Source organism: Fukomys damarensis, unplaced genomic scaffold (genome assembly GCF_012274545.1).
Source record: "Fukomys damarensis isolate Sample0158 unplaced genomic scaffold, DMR_v1.0_HiC HiC_scaffold_2, whole genome shotgun sequence".
NCBI lineage: Eukaryota > Metazoa > Chordata > Mammalia > Rodentia > Bathyergidae > Fukomys > Fukomys damarensis.
Genome location: NW_022900914.1, coordinates 38,719,576 through 38,736,828, shown reverse-complemented (window position 1 = coordinate 38,736,828; position 17,253 = coordinate 38,719,576). Strand labels below are relative to the sequence as shown.

General features: G+C 37.2%; 1 protein-coding gene across 1 annotated transcript in view; it reads left to right on the top strand.

The window, feature by feature from the left end:
- Fam161a (FAM161 centrosomal protein A) overlaps window positions 1-17,021 on the top strand; it is a 21,756-nt gene extending 4,735 nt beyond the window's left edge. The window contains exons 2-7 of the mRNA XM_033762286.1: window positions 1,511-1,779; window positions 5,240-6,379; window positions 6,999-7,166; window positions 9,628-9,727; window positions 15,866-16,020; window positions 16,477-17,021. Of these exons, the coding sequence (XP_033618177.1) occupies window positions 1,511-1,779; window positions 5,240-6,379; window positions 6,999-7,166; window positions 9,628-9,727; window positions 15,866-16,020; window positions 16,477-16,612 (1,968 nt within the window). The 3' untranslated portion in view covers window positions 16,613-17,021. The remainder of the gene's footprint in view (window positions 1-1,510; window positions 1,780-5,239; window positions 6,380-6,998; window positions 7,167-9,627; window positions 9,728-15,865; window positions 16,021-16,476) is intronic.
- The last annotated feature ends 232 nt before the right edge of the window (window positions 17,022-17,253 follow it).

The following is a 17,253-nucleotide window of genomic DNA, read 5'->3' as shown; positions in this document are numbered from 1 at the left end:
AAATCACTATATATAATTGACTTTTCTGAATTTTCATGTTGGGAGAGGGTAAACGGATTTATTTTTCTAAAGTCTTACCTGATTAAACCTGTAATTTTCTGTAACAAATATGCTTTTTTCATTTTGAGACTGTTCCAAGAAGTAGGCTAAATTACAACCATGGATGATAATTTTTTTATGTATAGTGTGATAAATAATTTCAACTTTCTCAACTGTGAACGTATTATAATTTTTATAATTTATAAAGAAACTGACGTTTTCTCTCAGTTGTATTTGTATATAGAATATGTACAACTATGTACATACAGAACCATCTGTTCTGTTCTCACTCTCAAAGTCTGTGTCACCTAGGAAAGACTGTTCTAAAGCCAGGCGTGGTGGCACATGCCTGTAATTGCAGCACTCAAGAGGCTGAGGCAGGAATGTTGCCTTGAGTTTAGCGAGTTCTTGAGTTCAGGCCAGCCCAAGCTACATAGCAAGACTCTATCTCAAAAAAACAAAACAAAACAAAACAAAACAAAACAAAAAGTAAATAAATGAATAAATGAATGAGTGAATAAATAAAAGAGATGATCCTGAAAAGTCCCTTAATTCTCCCTCATGTCCTCTCACTCCCCTCTGAAGTCTCATCCCACATGGCTTCTTAACAAGCCCTCCTGGAGAACTTTGTTCCTGATCCTCATCCGCTCCTCAGTTCTCTTGCCTTCTCTCCACTGGCACATCCTTGGAGTCACTCTGCAGAATTCCAGCTCAAGGAATGGCACTGGCCTCTGTTTGCTTGATTTACAGTGGGAGGTAAAACTTACAACTCAGAAGAAGCCTCCTTATAGAAACTGTAAAGGTTGCTTTGCACTGGGTGGGCTGGTACGTGCTTGTAACCCCAGCCATCTGGGTGGCTGATGTAGGAGGATCAGAAGTGTGAAGCAGTCTGGGCAATTTAGCTAGATCCTGTCTCAAAACAAAATTTTTAAAAAGGTGTCGGGATGTGTCTCAGGGTAGAATACTTACTTGCCCAGTATGTGCAAGGCCTTGTCTTCAATACCAATACTGAAAACATACAGAGTGGTTTGGGTCCGTTTTTCAATAATGTGAATATAGTGAGTTAAATAACTCTTGTTGGTTGATCCAGGAACCTAACTACCCATTATAAAATGGATTAAGTAGCATTTATTTTCTGGCAGTTTGATCTTACTTTCTCTTGTTCTGAAAATATGATTAGAGGAAAATGTACATAGCCCTCAAGTAATATAACCTAACTAGGTGTAGATCCCTTAAGCAGTGTTTCAGCTGGGCGTGGTGGTGCACACCTGTAATCCTAGCATTCGGGAGGCTGAGGCAGGAGGATTGCTGTGAGTTCAAGACCAGCCAGAGCTACATAGTGAGTTCCAGATCAGTCTCAACTACATACTGAGATCCTGTCTCAAAAAACCAAAAAACCAAAACAAAACAAAACAAACCCAACAACAACAAAGAAGCAGCATTTGGATTAATATCAGTTTAATTTTTCTGATTCCAGACACCATGTAACAGATTTTTCCCCTACCAGGCTGATTCTAACACCAACTTTTCTGTGCTGGAAAGAAGTATAAACTGTGGTGACGTTGTGAGCTTTTCTGATATGTGCCACTCTAATGAAGAGTATTTCAAGAAACTAGAAGAGCTTAAGGCAGCTCACATAGAAACTATGGCAAAACTAGAGAAAATGTACCAGAATAAATTAAATTTAAAAGAAGTTCAGCCAATAACCATCAGGGAGTATGTTCCTAGCAACTCTTCCAGGTAAGTGCTCAATGTCATTTGTGGACTGTAAAATAAAATGTACGCTAAAAATATGGAACAAAATTATTTTAGAGTATTTTCTCTTGGATATCCCCTAGTGCTTTTCATGATACACAGAGGTGAGATTTTATTCAAAATGTCTCAATTACTTACTGGTTTACTAAGTGATTTCTTTCTTTGAGGGTCGTTTGGTGGCCATTTGGTTTTTCTTTTTTACTCACTCATAGATCTGTAGATATATATCAAAAGATTTAGGTTGTGTTGTTTAAGTGACATATATAAAGTTTAATTTTAAAACCCATTCTGATATGTGGATTAACATGAACTCATTAAACTTATAATACAAAGATGCTGGTCTCAGTGGCACAGGCCTGTAATTCCAGCCACTTGGAAGGCTGAGGCAGGAAGTTCTCAAGGTCAAGGCCAGCCTGGGAAGCTTAGCAAGACACTGTTTCAAAATTAAAAAATACCTGGGGGTGTAGTTCAGTGATAGAGCACTTCTAAGTTTGATCCCCACTACTGTGAAATATATATATATATATATATATGTGTGTGTGTGTGTGTGTGTGTACACACACACACACACACACACATATATATATATATATATATATATGTGTGTGTGTGTGTGTGTGTGTACACACACACACACACACACACATATATATATATATATATATATATGTGTGTGTGTGTGTGTGTGTGTACACACACACACACACACACACATATATATATATATATATATATATGTGTGTGTGTGTGTGTGTGTGTACACACACACACACACACACACATATATATATATATATATATATATGTGTGTGTGTGTGTGTGTGTGTACACACACACACACACACACACATATATATATATATATATATATATGTGTGTGTGTGTGTGTGTGTGTACACACACACACACACACACACATATATATATATATATATATATATGTGTGTGTGTGTGTGTGTGTGTACACACACACACACACACACACATATATATATATATATATATATATGTGTGTGTGTGTGTGTGTGTGTACACACACACACACACACACACATATATATATATATATATATATATGTGTGTGTGTGTGTGTGTGTGTACACACACACACACACACACACATATATATATATATATATATATATGTGTGTGTGTGTGTGTGTGTGTACACACACACACACACACACACATATATATATATATATATATATATGTGTGTGTGTGTGTGTGTGTGTACACACACACACACACACACACATATATATATATATATATATATACACACACACACACACAGTAATACCTCGGTTCATGAATGTATCTGTTCACAAACAATTTGGTTCCCAAACAAAAGGATTTCGCAGAATTTTACTTATATTTAAAAACTCTACATTGGGTGACAAACACAACTGTGGCCATTTCCCCAAAATCCTAAAACAAATTAAGTTTGTGAACTGAGGTACCACTGTATATAGACTGGCACTTTGGTTCATGAACTCAATTCTCTCCATAATTCTGGTTACAAACCAAATTGGACGAGAACTGAACCAAATGCAATGGTTAGGCTCAATGTTGACTTTATGGGGAAACTTTTCCCAGAATTGTGAAAAGAATCAGGTTCATGAACCTGTCTCTCTCTCTCTCCTCCCTTCTCCCCCTCTATATGTATGTGTGTGTGTGTGTGTGTGTGTGTGTGTGTAGTACAGTATATACATATTACACATACATGTATACACATATACTGCAAATAAAAACAGTACAAAGATTTCAGGACTAGGAGACATGAATCTGATTTTTCAAAATGACCTGTAATTTCAAGACTCATTCCTTCTGTGAAGTCACTTGTGTTGAAAACTTGAGGCCAGTCTCTAATTCACCCAACTTAATTCACTAGTCAGTGGTGATTTTGTGTCTCCTGTCTACCTCACCTTGCCTGGAAACTGAGGAATCAAAACCAGGAAGTCCTCAAAGACCCCAAAGAATAGCTGAGAAGCAAAAATTGCATTACAACATGTGAGAAGTTTTAATAAATGAAGGAAGAAGCCTAGTGTGGTGGTTCACAGCTGTAATTTCAGCTGTTTGGGAGACCAAGGCAGGAGAATCACAAATTCACGGCTAACCTGGGCAACTTAGTGAGATACTGTCTCAAAAACTAAAAAATTTTAAAGGCCATGTAGCTCAGTGATAGAGTGCTTGTCTAGAATGCATGAGTCCTTGGGTTCAGTTTCCAGTACTGCCAAAAAAGAAGGAAGAAAGGAAGGGATGGAGGGAGGGGGGGAGTGCTGGGAGGAGAATGGTAGTTGAGTACATGGTGCATGCCTGTACTCCCTGCACTCTAGAAGGCTGAGGCAGGAGGATTGCAAATTCAAGTACAACCTGAGCAACTTTGCAACTTAGCAAGACCCTGTCTGAAGTTTAAAAAAGGGGGGCTGCGGAATGTAGCTTAGTGTGAAGGTGATGGGTGTAATCCTCAGTACTGCAAAAAAGAGAGAAATGGAGGAAGAAGCAGCTGATTATGTCAACTTGTTGAAGGGATACAGAAACGAATGTTCCCCAGAATTATCACATCTGAGTTCAGTGTTGAAAAAGGAATAAGGGGATTAAAAAAAGAAACAAGCTATTTTATGTACATGTACCTACTCCCCAAGATGATTGTAAACTTTATGTACTGCAAACATGTACTAATAAAATAAAAATTTTAAAAAAGTTGTAGCAGATGCTGGAAACAAGGAGTGGCCCACTTCGCAGCAGAAACCTTGTGTGCAGAGGCATGGTGGTGTGAGAAATCTTGGTGTGAGTGAGGAGCTTCCTGTGTCTGGGTGTGATTTAAGAATGGTGAGGGGAGGTTGAAAGTAGTGAGAGATAAGACTGGAAAGGTGAACAGAGGTCAATCCTGAAGGGCTTTATGATCTAGTCTTTGTGGTATTGAGGAGTCATCGAAAAGCTTCAAGCAGGGGAGAAACTTGATTAGATACGTGGTTTAGGCTGGGGAGACTAGAAAATATGGAGAATTTAACAGAAGTTAGAGAGCCTCTGACATGTTAGGCTCCTTCCCTGTAAAATGAAGGCATGAACTTAAATAATTTATAGGTATCTCACTGCTCTGTTCTAAATAAAAATGATAATTTTCACAAGCCCTACTCAGTTCCTCTCTTCTAGTTGGGTATATTCTCATCTTAGAAAATATGTAACTCTAGAGTCAGGTGCAGTGGCCCATGCTTGTAATCCTAGCACTTTGGGAGGCAGATGCAGGAGGCCTACAAGTTCGAATTCTGTCTGGGCAATTTAGTAAGACCTTTTCTCAAAATAGAAATAAAATAGAGTCGGGATGTATATCAGTGCTAAGGTCCTGAGTTTAATCCCCAGGATCAAAAAAAAAAAAAAAAGTGACTCCAGCTTAATTTTTATGTTTGTCATATACAATTCTATTTATTCTTCTCATTAGTTCTGTGTCGGAAAATAACTCCTGCCGCCCTGTCACGTTAATGACATCACTTTCGGAGCCAGACTTAGGCCAGTCTTCCTCCTTGTATACTTCTTCTGAAGAAGAGTTGCCCAACCTAGAAAAAGAGCATCCCAGGAAAAACAAAATGATGTCCTATGCTAAGGAGCTCATCAGCAACATGTGGACCAACTTTTGTGTGGATGATTATATTCAGAGTGAAGATACTGACTTCCAAGTAGCTGAAAAGACAAGGAAGAAACCAAAAGAATGGGTGCCCACAATTACAATACCTGTACCTTTTCAAATGATGATTAGAGAACAGAAGAAAAAAGAGGCCATGAAATCTAAATCAGATATCAGAATAGTACATAAAGTCCTCAAAAGCAAAGAAGATTCAGAGTGTAAGAAGAAATTCAGAGCCAATCCAGTTCCTATGAGTGTCCTTCTTCCCCTTTATCATGAGCTAGTTAAGCAAAATGAAGAACAGAGGAGGGCTAGGAAGGAGAAAAGCAAAGAAACTCTTTTGGCCTCACAAAAGCCATTTACATTCATTGCAAGGGAGGAACAGAAGCAAGCAGCCCGGGAAAAGCAACTGAGAGACTTGTATAAGTCTAAAAAAAAAACATATCAATTTAAAGCCAGACCAATACCTCGATCTGTTTATAGTTCAGCTATCAGTGACAAATTAAAAGAAGAAGAGCTCCTTAGAAACATCAGGACCCAACTGAGAGCCCAACAGCTTTTACAGAACTCATCCCCTCTGCCTTATAAACCAGGTCATAAACATGCCAGGAACCCCAAGGCTCCTGAACAGACTGGAAAATTAAGGAATAAACACAAGGCACGATCCCAGACTCCTGATGTTGAAAACCTTCCTGAGGGGTGTAAGAAACACTTCTCAAAACACAAGCATCCAAAACTCTCCACAGTCCACCGACCACTTAATGTTTGTGCATCCTCAAGTAAATCTGAAAGAGAGAATATTTTGGCAGATGAAGAAAATCTGAAAGAAACATGTTGCCCTTGTCTGTCTCCAAGGCATAAGCCACCAGTAAGAAGTGCAAGTGCAAAGCCCACGTCTTGTAGATGCAGACCTGCAGTGCCCACAGTGTCATCCAGAGGACGAGAACAAGCCGTCAGGTAAAACCGGGACTTGGGTTTGCTAAGCTAGTGAATGCAGCTCTGTTGGTCTTATATTGGTGAATTCGAAAATATTAAGAAACTGTTGGCCGGTGTGGTGGCACACACCTGTAATCCCAGCACTTGGGAGGCTGAGGCAGGAGGATTGCTATGAGTTCAAGACCAGCCTGGGGTACATAGTGAGTTCCAGATCAGTCTCAGCTACATAGTGAGACCCTGTCTCAAAAAACAAAAACAAACAAACAAAAAAAAAAGGAAACTATTGCTGGGTACTTAGCTCAGTGGTGCCGCCACCTGCCTCACAAAAGCAAGGTCACAAGTTCGAACCCTGGTACGAAAAAAGAAACTGTTGTATCTGTAACATATTTTACTATATAGTGAACATTTTGCTATGGGTATTTTTTTTAAAGAAATGAATATATATTTCATTTTGTGAATCTTTGGGGAGAGAAAAGATTACAGTTAGCCTTGATTGGATTTCCAATTTCACAAGTCAGATCCTTCCCAAAAGGTTGGTTTTTTTTTTCCAACCTTTGAATCATTCCTCTCATGTTAAATCTTTGTTAAACAACTTTCTCCTTGGCTTAAGGTGAATTAAGCCTTAGTTTATTGTCCTCAGGAGATCACTTGAGGAAAAGAAAATGTTGGAAGAAGAAAGAAATCGGATCTTAACTAAGCAGAAGCAAAGAATAAAAGAATTGCAGAAACTCCTGACAACCCGGGCTAAGGCTTATGACCCACATCAAAGTTTAGCTCAAATGTCTAAATCCAAAGTAAAATATCTCAGGTATCATGAAAAAATTCAGAACATTGGTTTCCAAACTTTCTTCTTTTCTCCTCTCCCTTCTCCCTCCATTCCCCTCTCCCTCCCTCCCTTCCTCCCTTCCACTTCCATCCATCTTTTCTTTTGACAAGGTGTTGCTCTGTAGTCCAGGCTGGGCTAGCACTTGCATGGTATAGCTTAGGCTGGCCTCATATTCCTCTGCCTCAGCCTCTTGAGTAGCTGAGGTTACATGCATTCTCCACCATGCCTCTTTATTTTTAATCAGAGGATACCAAGATATAAACAGATTGAAAATGGTATTGGGCCAGGGATTTGGCTCAGTGGTTCTGCCACCTGCCTCGCAAGCACAAGGTCCTGAGTTCAATCCCCAGTACCACACCAAAAAGAAAAAAATTGTAAATAAAAAGAAAATGGTATTAATATTTTAGTTTATGGATTCCAATTATAGTTACTTATAGTCAACATGTTCACGCACACAAACACACACACACACACACACACACACACACACACATGCATGCACCCTCATGGTGAGAACCAGTGTACACACCTCTGTGAGAACCATGAAGCTATGTTGAGGAACAGAAACTTTTTTTTTTCTGTGACCATAGTTAGCATTTGTAATATTATATTGGCATCTAACCTTTTTCTCATACATATAAATCAGTCCGTCTGTCTGTCTGTCATCAGTCTTGCTGATGCTGGAGATAGAATCCAGGGCCTCTTGCATGCTGTGCACATACTCTACCATTGAGCTATATCTACAACCCTCTTTATATCACATGTAATTGTACAATACAGTATTGAGAAAAATCTTGATTCACATAGTTAAAACTTTTTAAAAAGCTTTCCATATAATCTCAACCCTAAAATTGAATCCAGGGCCTTGAGCATACTAAACCCACTCACTATATTGAGTTCCCCCAGCCCAGAATATTTTTTCAATAAACAGATATGTTAAGGAGTTTTACTTTAGTTATGCACAAAATCTGATAGCAAAAATTAACACATTTTGGTTAATTAATACCATTTATGGCAATGTGTTGATTAACATGTGTCAATGTTAAGTTTTGCATGTTGCTTTTTAAATTATTTTTCAGTAATGAGGATTGAACCCACGGGCTTCACGCTGAGCTACATCACCAGGCCTTAAAAATTATGTTTGTTTGTTTGTTTGTTTGTTTGAGACAGGTTCTCACTATATAATTCAGCCTGGTCTTGAACTCACTGTGTAGTCCTGGCTGGCCTTAAACTTGTGGTGATTCTCCTCTCTCAGCCTTCTAAGTGCTGGGATCATAGGCATGTGCCACTACACCCAGTGTAAATTTTTTATTTTGAGACAGGATCTTGGTATGTCACTAAATGGCCCAGGTGGAGCTCAAATTTACAATCTCAGATTGTCTCAGATTCTCACAATGCTGGGATTACAGGCATGCACCATTATTACAATTTCAATATTAAAAATAAAATATCCATACAACACCTAGAACCCATTCACAGAATACTAGGATTCTGGAGTACAAAGTTTGAAAACCAGTGTTCCAGGTATTGCACATGAAAATATTTATGTTTAAGTAAGAAAATATCTCCCCCAAACTTGGTAAGTAATATGATTTACTAATTTTTAATTTGATTTATAAGAACCAAAACAATATATATAATTTTAATTACAATGAATATACCTTTATATTGTAGAATTTATGTACTGATAGGAACTCAATTTTGTGAATAGGAATGAAAATTTCCATAGCTACAATTTATATGTAAGAAGTGAACTAAATTTTTCATAGCACCAACTTGTTTATAATTAAACATAATTATAATTTTGAAGCATAATTATTTTCTGAATAATTATTCAAGATAAATATCATCTTGGTTGCTTTAACATTTATTACATAGAGAAAAACAATATAGTTTAACTCATTATAGAATCTGGTCCAAAGAGTAAGTACACTTAGAGTAGATTTCTATATTTTTAATTCCTATTCCTTTAAGTGTTAATTCCCATGCTTTCCATTTGTCTCTGACCTGCTCTCATTTAACTAACTTCTGCTAATCTTCAGGAAATCTCATTTATGGGAAAAAACAAGAACACGGTCCTATTTTCAGAATAAATTCTTTAAAGATAAAAATCTAATTTGGATCACATATTCTTGGTTTTGTACACTTTTAAATTTATGAGAAAAGAGAACATTTGTTCATCTCTTCAGGCCAGTTTGAAGCCCATAAGTACATTAGGCCTTGAAGATTTTGGAAATCAAAGTATGCAGACTGTTTCCTGGGCAATGAAACAGGTGTTCTCAGAACCTCAGGTTTTACTCTGTATTCCATGAGAATTAATCAATTTTAAAAAAGAATTAAGGTAAACTGTGCTCATAATTTCTGATTTTCCTCTAAGCAAAATGATATATACTTATTTTCTTAGATGAACTTTTACAAGTCCACTTCTTTTATCTGATTTTAGAAAGAGTGAAAAGGAAAGGATGAGAGAATACCGACGAGAACTAGAAGAAAGAGAAGAAAAATTAAAAATGAGGCCATTACTATTTGAAAGAGTTTCTCAGGTTGTGTTTATTGGAATTTAAGAGCTATTGTCTGCCTTTTTTGAATTGTTTTAACATCTTCAGCTCCCAGATTTACAGTCCAGTTTTTTAGTTGTCATGTAATTATTGAGAGGTATTAGTGTTTTTGTGACAGCTTCATCAGATCAGCCAAGGAAATTATTTTTCTTAAAATTTGAACATGAATCTTTGTGATGAGACATATAAGTTTGTTAAAGAACATGCAGATAATCCAGTTCTCAAAATACTAGTTTCATAACCTGTTTTTAATGGCTGGTCTTTAAGTAGCAATTGGGTTATATATTAAAGTGAAGATTCATGAAATAATTTGGAGATCTCTAATGAATTAAAAAATGAAACAAATGACTAATCATATTTATTTCTGCCAATTTAAAAAAAAGTGAATCTATCTTATGTACAGTTACTAAAAAGACTTCCTTGTTACAGGAAATCAAACTGATCTTATAGACAGTGGGTCCTGATTTTTCTAAAGTTAGACTCATTTTTATAATCTTTCCCTTAAGAGAATTTATCAATTTCTGCTGATGTTCTCCTTTGATTCTGTAAGTGAAGGGTTTGTGTGGGTGACATTGCTTAACAACAGAAAATCAGTGGAGGTTACAGCTGTTATGTTGTGAATTTCAAGCTGTTATAGTTGGACAGTAGACAATTGCAGCACTTACCAATGACATGAACAGAATTGCAGGACTGTACTTGTCAATGACTCACCGGGGTGATGGACATGTTATGTGTGTAAATCTAAACAGTACAGGCTCTCAAAGTTATGTAATCTTTTCTTACTCATTTAGATACAATTTTATGTAATGGCTCTCCTCTTTAAGGATGGACTTTTTAAAAAGTCTCAGTTTCGGGCCGGGGATTTAGCTTAGTGGTTCTGGCACCTGCCTCTCAAGCACAAGGACCCAAGTTTGATCCCTGGTTAAAAAAAAAAAAAAAAAAAAAAAAAACTCAGTTTCAACTTTAGGAGGAAGAAATAATTTTAAACTCTTCTATGTTGTATAGCATAAAGTAATTAACTTTTAGCTCAAAGAAACTCTCTCCAATCTGTAAATTCTTCATGACATACCCAACTCCTTAGAAGTACTGAGGTTTAAACCCAGGGCCTCACACATGCTTTGCAAGTGCTCTACCATGGAGTTATATCCCAAGCTCCCTTTATTTTATTTTATTTTTTTAGGCAGCATATTATTAAGTTGCCTAGGCTGGCTTTGAACTCGTTGTCCTCCTGCTTTTTGCCTTCCAAGTAGCTGAGATTACAGGATTATAGGTGTATGCCACCTTGTCCATTCAAATTGCACTCCACCTGGATCCTCCTGTTGACCTCCTGCTGTGATTGGGTGATATCACTTAGACGGCTGAGAACTTCATATTTCTTTTCTTTCCAAATTGAGTTGGTCAGAAAGACTTGTCAAATTTTTTGCTAAGTAATCTTGGCTGCTGGTGAAATGCAAGGGAAACAACTATTAATTCCTACCTGAATTAAGATTTGACTAATTTTCCTGCCTTCAGTTTTGCAAAGCTACCCATTATATCTTTACCTTGCCATTGCTGTTCTGCCAAATTTTTTTTTTTTTTTTTTGATACTAGGGATCAATCTCGGGTCCTTGCACTTGCAAGGCAGGTGGTGGAACCACTAAGCTAAATCCCCAGCCCTTTCTGCCAAAATGTTAACCTGGGTAGGCAAGTGGTAACCCTTGGTAACAGTGACAGTCTTCCATTCTCACTGATTTCATTTATTGTCATTGTCACTAAATGAAATCAAGGGGCCTTGTCATTAACTTCTCCAAACAATGCTGTAAGGTAGGTGTCCCCATATTACAGATGAAGAAACTGAAGTTCAAAGAAAGTAACTCATAAGTTTATACTTAATGAATGGTAGAACTAGAATTGGAACCCAAGTTGATCTGCTTATAATTACTTAACCATAAGCTGCCCTGCTTCCGGAAGATAAATTCACAGGTCTTCCCATGGTACAGATACAGACTCCTCTGTGGTCCCTCTTTGTCTCTCACTGCACTCTTCTGTCCACTTTATGTTATCCCCATGCACACCCTTTATTTTCAGGCCATACCACACCACTAGACTACACTTTCAAACTTGAAGTCTTTGTGTTGTTTTCTAAGCACCCTGAGAGCCTATTTTTACCTTACTCCTACTCACTGAAGTCAGTGTGGCACACTTAGAAACAATGAAGTTTGAGGAATCACTCCTTCCATCCGTTTCATTTTAAACAGCACCCTGTGGCCATTCCTCCTTCCACTGTCCTAAGAGAAGTGGAAAATAAAATAGAGTACATGTGTATTGGATCTCCTAGCCTGACCTTTGGTCTCCCTCACTCTATTCCCATCTCACATCAATCATGCACTTATGATCAAAGTGAATTCTGGGTCAGACTTGCATATTGAGACACCTGAGATAACACAGCATTTTGTCATCCATTCCTGTCAGTTACACCTAGATTCAGGGCAGGCACCTGGGCAGAGGTGCATATCCTTTAAATTTGGAAAGCCTCATCTAATTGGGGGCTGTTGCTATTTCTGTGTGCTATGGCCCATATACTTTTGCTTTCTTGCCACCCCAGCAGCACCATTTTTCTGTCTGTGCCTTATCTTTTGTCAGCACACATTTACCCTGAGCACAGATTCCTGTGATCTTCAATAAATGTCACTGCTTGCCACCTGCTACTGGGTGTACACACAGCAATTTTTTTCTCTTCATACACAAAAGCCTGGACTACACCTGCCATCACACAGTATCAAGTATACAACCACTCCTTCCCTTGTTCTCCCATGCAGAGTTGGGCACCCTTTCCTCTGTGTTTTCTTATTGCCCTGTGCATACATCTTTGCCCCTGCCACAATGTTGGAAATTATCTATGTAATGGTACTTCATCTGTTTCAGGCAATTCATTTTATGGGTAGTAGACAAATCTTTGTATTCACAGTAACAAGCACCATATCTGGCATGATGGAGATGTTAATAAGCATTTTTTGGCCCAAAACTCAGTAATTATGATCACATTGAACAGACAGACCTTACATTTTCTTTCTGGGGTAGCTGGGGATAAGAGTGCTACTCTGATTATTAGTGATGAGTCAGCGTTAATAAACTGTCATGCTGTGGATACCCACTGTTTCTAAGCTCCAAAGAAAATGTGACCAAATAAATGGCACATATAAAATTAAACCCATAAAAAATTTAAATGTTGAAAAACAGGTTAGTTTTATAGCTGATACTTCTTCTCCCCCTTTTGGCCCTCATATTTGATGTTTCCTTCACTCAAAACACTTTTCTCTCACCATACTGTCCCTAAATCCTATGAGAGCTTGTTACAAGGTAATTATTCCATTATTGTTAAAAAAATGAAAGATTTACTAAAAACTAAAATTCTAATGATTAAAAAAAATTTCCCCCTTCAAACTAGGGACAAACTTTCATCATCACTTTTTTTAGTTTCTGAAAGAAACAAATATAATCCTTCTTAGCAGTCATTGATAGAAAAAGAAAATAACCGTACTACTGTTTTAACTATTCCTTTTATTTCATAGTCTTTACAGTTCTTTTACGTGGTGGAATGCATGGGTGAAGTATTTCTTGCAGTTAGAAGTAGTTATAATTGTTTAGCATGATGTAAAATATTAAAAGATGATTCTGTGTACAGAGTGGTTGTGATCGTGAATCACCATTATTTTGTTTTATTTTTTTAACCTAAATACTTTTTTTCTTGAAGTCTGATTTTCCTGTGATGATTGCTACTAACAGCTATTATTCAAAAATATTCACTTACAACTTTATGCTCTGCTCATTTATAAGTTAATTATGCAATCCTATCTGTCAAGTAACTGTAGCAGAATATGCCTATGACTCATTATACAACAAACGATGTTGTGCTGTTTCTTGGAAATCACAGAGTTTATTAAGTAAATAAATATGAATTGAATTTTAAATCAAATTTAAATGAAGGTTACTAGCACTAACTTTAGTACTAACATTAAAGATAATAGTATCTTTTTAATATCTTTTATATTTAGTTTGCTTAAATAAGAATGCAATACTCTTGATGCACTCGGAGTTCGGTTCGGGGTTTCTTTATTTTCTTCTGTGGTCTTTGGGGCATAATTCTCATTTTTCACCTCAGCCTGCCTTTTAGTTCACCAAGGCTTGACTGTGGGCATTCACACTGTTTAAAAACAAACTGTTAACTATTATTCACAGTGGCTGCATTTTTTTTTCCAGTTTCCAGATTATCAAGAAATGCACTAGTGGTAATTTTATGCATTGTAATCAGTCTTTACTATTTTGGTTTCTCATGTTTAACATTAGATTCAATGGGGTCTTATTATACTAGAGTCCCTGGGTAGACTAATAGCTGACAATTGCATTGCTGTTGGCAAGCTCTGGGCCACCCTTGAATTCCAGAATTACTGCTGTCACTTAGAAAACAGTGTGATAGAGCGGAAAAGGCCAGTTAAAGGTCAAGAGATTTGAGTCTACCATTTGTCACCCTTGGGACCTCTGGAGAGGGATCTTGATTTCTTAATGTTTATTGTTTTAGTTTGGTTTGGTTTTTCGGAGACAGAGTCTCACTATGTAGTTCAGGCTGTCTTTGAACTCACTATGGAGCCTAGGCTGGCCTCTTAACTTGCAGTAATTCTCCTGTCTCAGACTCTTGAGTGCTGTGATTATAGGCCTGTGCCACTGTGCCTGACAGTTTCTTTATATTTGGGTTAGACTGGGTGCTAGTCCATATCCTTTGCGGTATGGGATGTTATTGATTCATTGGAACAGTGCCATTCTTTAGATGGAAGTCCTGAGGGCAACTCTTGGCCCTACGCTGACTAGTTCACACTCACCTATAGAAGTTAATAATGTACAAAAGCCAAGGAACTAGTGTGAACACAGTCATTTTGTAGCTCCATAAAACCTGTGGTTTCATGAACTTTGATGCTTTCAAATTCATACACCTCATGAAAGGATTCTCACAACTCCAACAGACCTTCACACTAAGTAACATTCAGAGATTAGAACCTAGTTCCAAATCCATGTCCTTTTTGCTATATCCTTTGCTTCCTACAAGGAGTAAAGATAGCAAATTGATGATTTTATTATCTTTGATGGATTTGGGATATGGCTTATAAAGAGTAAAAATTACAGCACATAAAGAGTGGCCCACTATCCCATGATCTTATTAATGTTTTTTTCAGATACCTTACATAGTCATAAAAGTATATACAACCTAAGTACATTGTAAAGAATAATTACAAGTCAATCCTTGTTGTGGCCACCACTCAGGTTAGCAGGTAGAGCTAGCATACCAGCACTCCAGATGTACCACTCCCAGATCACGGCCCTCTACTTTCCTAGAGGTAAGCACCTTTCGTAATTGCTTAATTATTTGTTGGTTATTTTTGCAGTGCTGGAGGTTGAACCCAGAGTCTCATGCATGTTAGGCAAGTACTCTACCACTGAAATACATCCCTAACCCCATTCAGATTTTTTTTTTTTTTGGTACCAGGGGTCAAACTCAGGACCTTGTACTTATAAGACAGGCCGCGGCACCACTGAGCTAAATCCCCACCTTCCTGCCCCGCTCCATTCTGATTTTTAAGATAAGCATTTTCTTGTTTTTCTGTGCAGTTTTACCACCTATGTGGCCATGCCCAGACAATATAATTTAGTTTTGCCTGTTCAAATTTTAGATAAATGAATCATACTAGATATATTCTTTTATGCTTTCCTTCTTTGCTGGTATTTTATTTCTGGTATCTATCAGTGATGTGGTAGATAACAGTAGTTCATTTTCATTGCTTTATTTTTCTGTTGTATAAATAGATTATGGTTTATTTACCTGCCCAACTGTTGACAGATGTTGGGCTCTTTACAATTTTAAGTTATTATAGACAGTACTACTCTGAGCATGCTCTTACGTGACTCCCGGGACACATGTTTAGAGTTTTTCTGGGTATATACCTAGAATTATCATTGTAGGTCATACCACGATGTGAATTTCAATCACTTTTGATTGTCAAACTTAATTTTCACTGGCACTTTTAACCCATACATTTTTAATGAAAATTTAAAGTCTTTGTTCTCATCTAAAAAGATTTGTCTTTCCTATAGGAAAATGCGAGAATGGCAGCAGAAAAGCATTATTCTAACAAACTAAAAGCACTAGGAATATCTGATGAGTTTGTTTCAAAGAAAGGCAAAAGTGGAAAAGTATTTGAGTATCTCAGCAATCAAGAGATGAAAAGTTTCACGGAAGATAAAGAAAGGTAACATATATAAGATGTTGAATGGTTCACATTTGAAAACATTCTTACTTGCAGGAAACCATACTCATCTGTCTTATTTAAAAGAAAAACTTTTCCCTAAGGGAATACATATAAACTGTTATAAAATTTACTGATATTTTACCATGTTTGACACAAAATATTACATGATAATGAAATATTTTGCTCTTTTAAAGCAGAGGAGGTCTCTGGTAACATAAATAATGAAAATAACGCATACTTTCAAGTTTAAAGAGTCAGTCACTCAAGTTTTGAAATAAACTAGTTCTCAGAAGAATATTTAATTTCCCAATTGACACTTTATTCGTGGAGTTCTCTTTGACAACAAATTGGAACTTGAGGAAGACGGGCTATATGATGGTGTCTACTGCAGAGGGTTTGTATGCCTTTAAACCAATTCGTTTTTCCTTTGAAAGATTCATTAATTTCTTCCTCTAGCTTAAATGAAGAAGAAAAAGTAGAAGAGAGAGAGAATGGGGAAGAAAATTATTTTATTGATAGCAACAGTCAAGACTCTTGCAAGGATAAAGGTGAAGATGATGCAGCGAGCGGAGAAGTGTCTGCTGAAGAATAGAACTGAAATGCAGGGCCTCCCCCCTCTATTCCCTGGCTGCTACTTGCAGCACCTGCACCTGTGATGTGAGGACATCTGTGGGGACACCTTCCGTGTGTGCAGTGCTGGTGAACAAAGACGTTGCGGCTGAAGAAGGCTGAATCCAGATGATCGGTGATTTGATCAGTTAGAGTAAGGCTTTTCCTGTTTTTTTGTTTTTTAAATTGCAATTGTTTGCTACGATCTTGTATTTTTGTATTTGAAAAAAGATTTGAGAATCACAGCTATCACAAACTGATTAGTTAAAAAATAAGTATTATATTTGGTGGGGAAATAAGTGTTATATTTGGTGGCTTAGAATTGAGAAACGAGCCAGGCATGGTGGCACAGGCCTATAATCCCGGCACTTGAAAGGCTGAGGCCAGAGGATCGCTGGGAGTTCGAGGCCAGCCTGAATCTCGTAACTACATAGTGAGACCCTGCCTCAACCCCTTCTCCCCAAAACCCAAACAAATGAAAAAAAGAATTGAGAGAGAAGTATTTGGCCTTTGGTGATTTATTTAAAAATACAATATTTCTAGAAAACATGAATCAATAAAGATTTTAAATTACACCATTTGCTCATTCTTTTTCTTTGTAACACATTTCATAAAATGAATCCA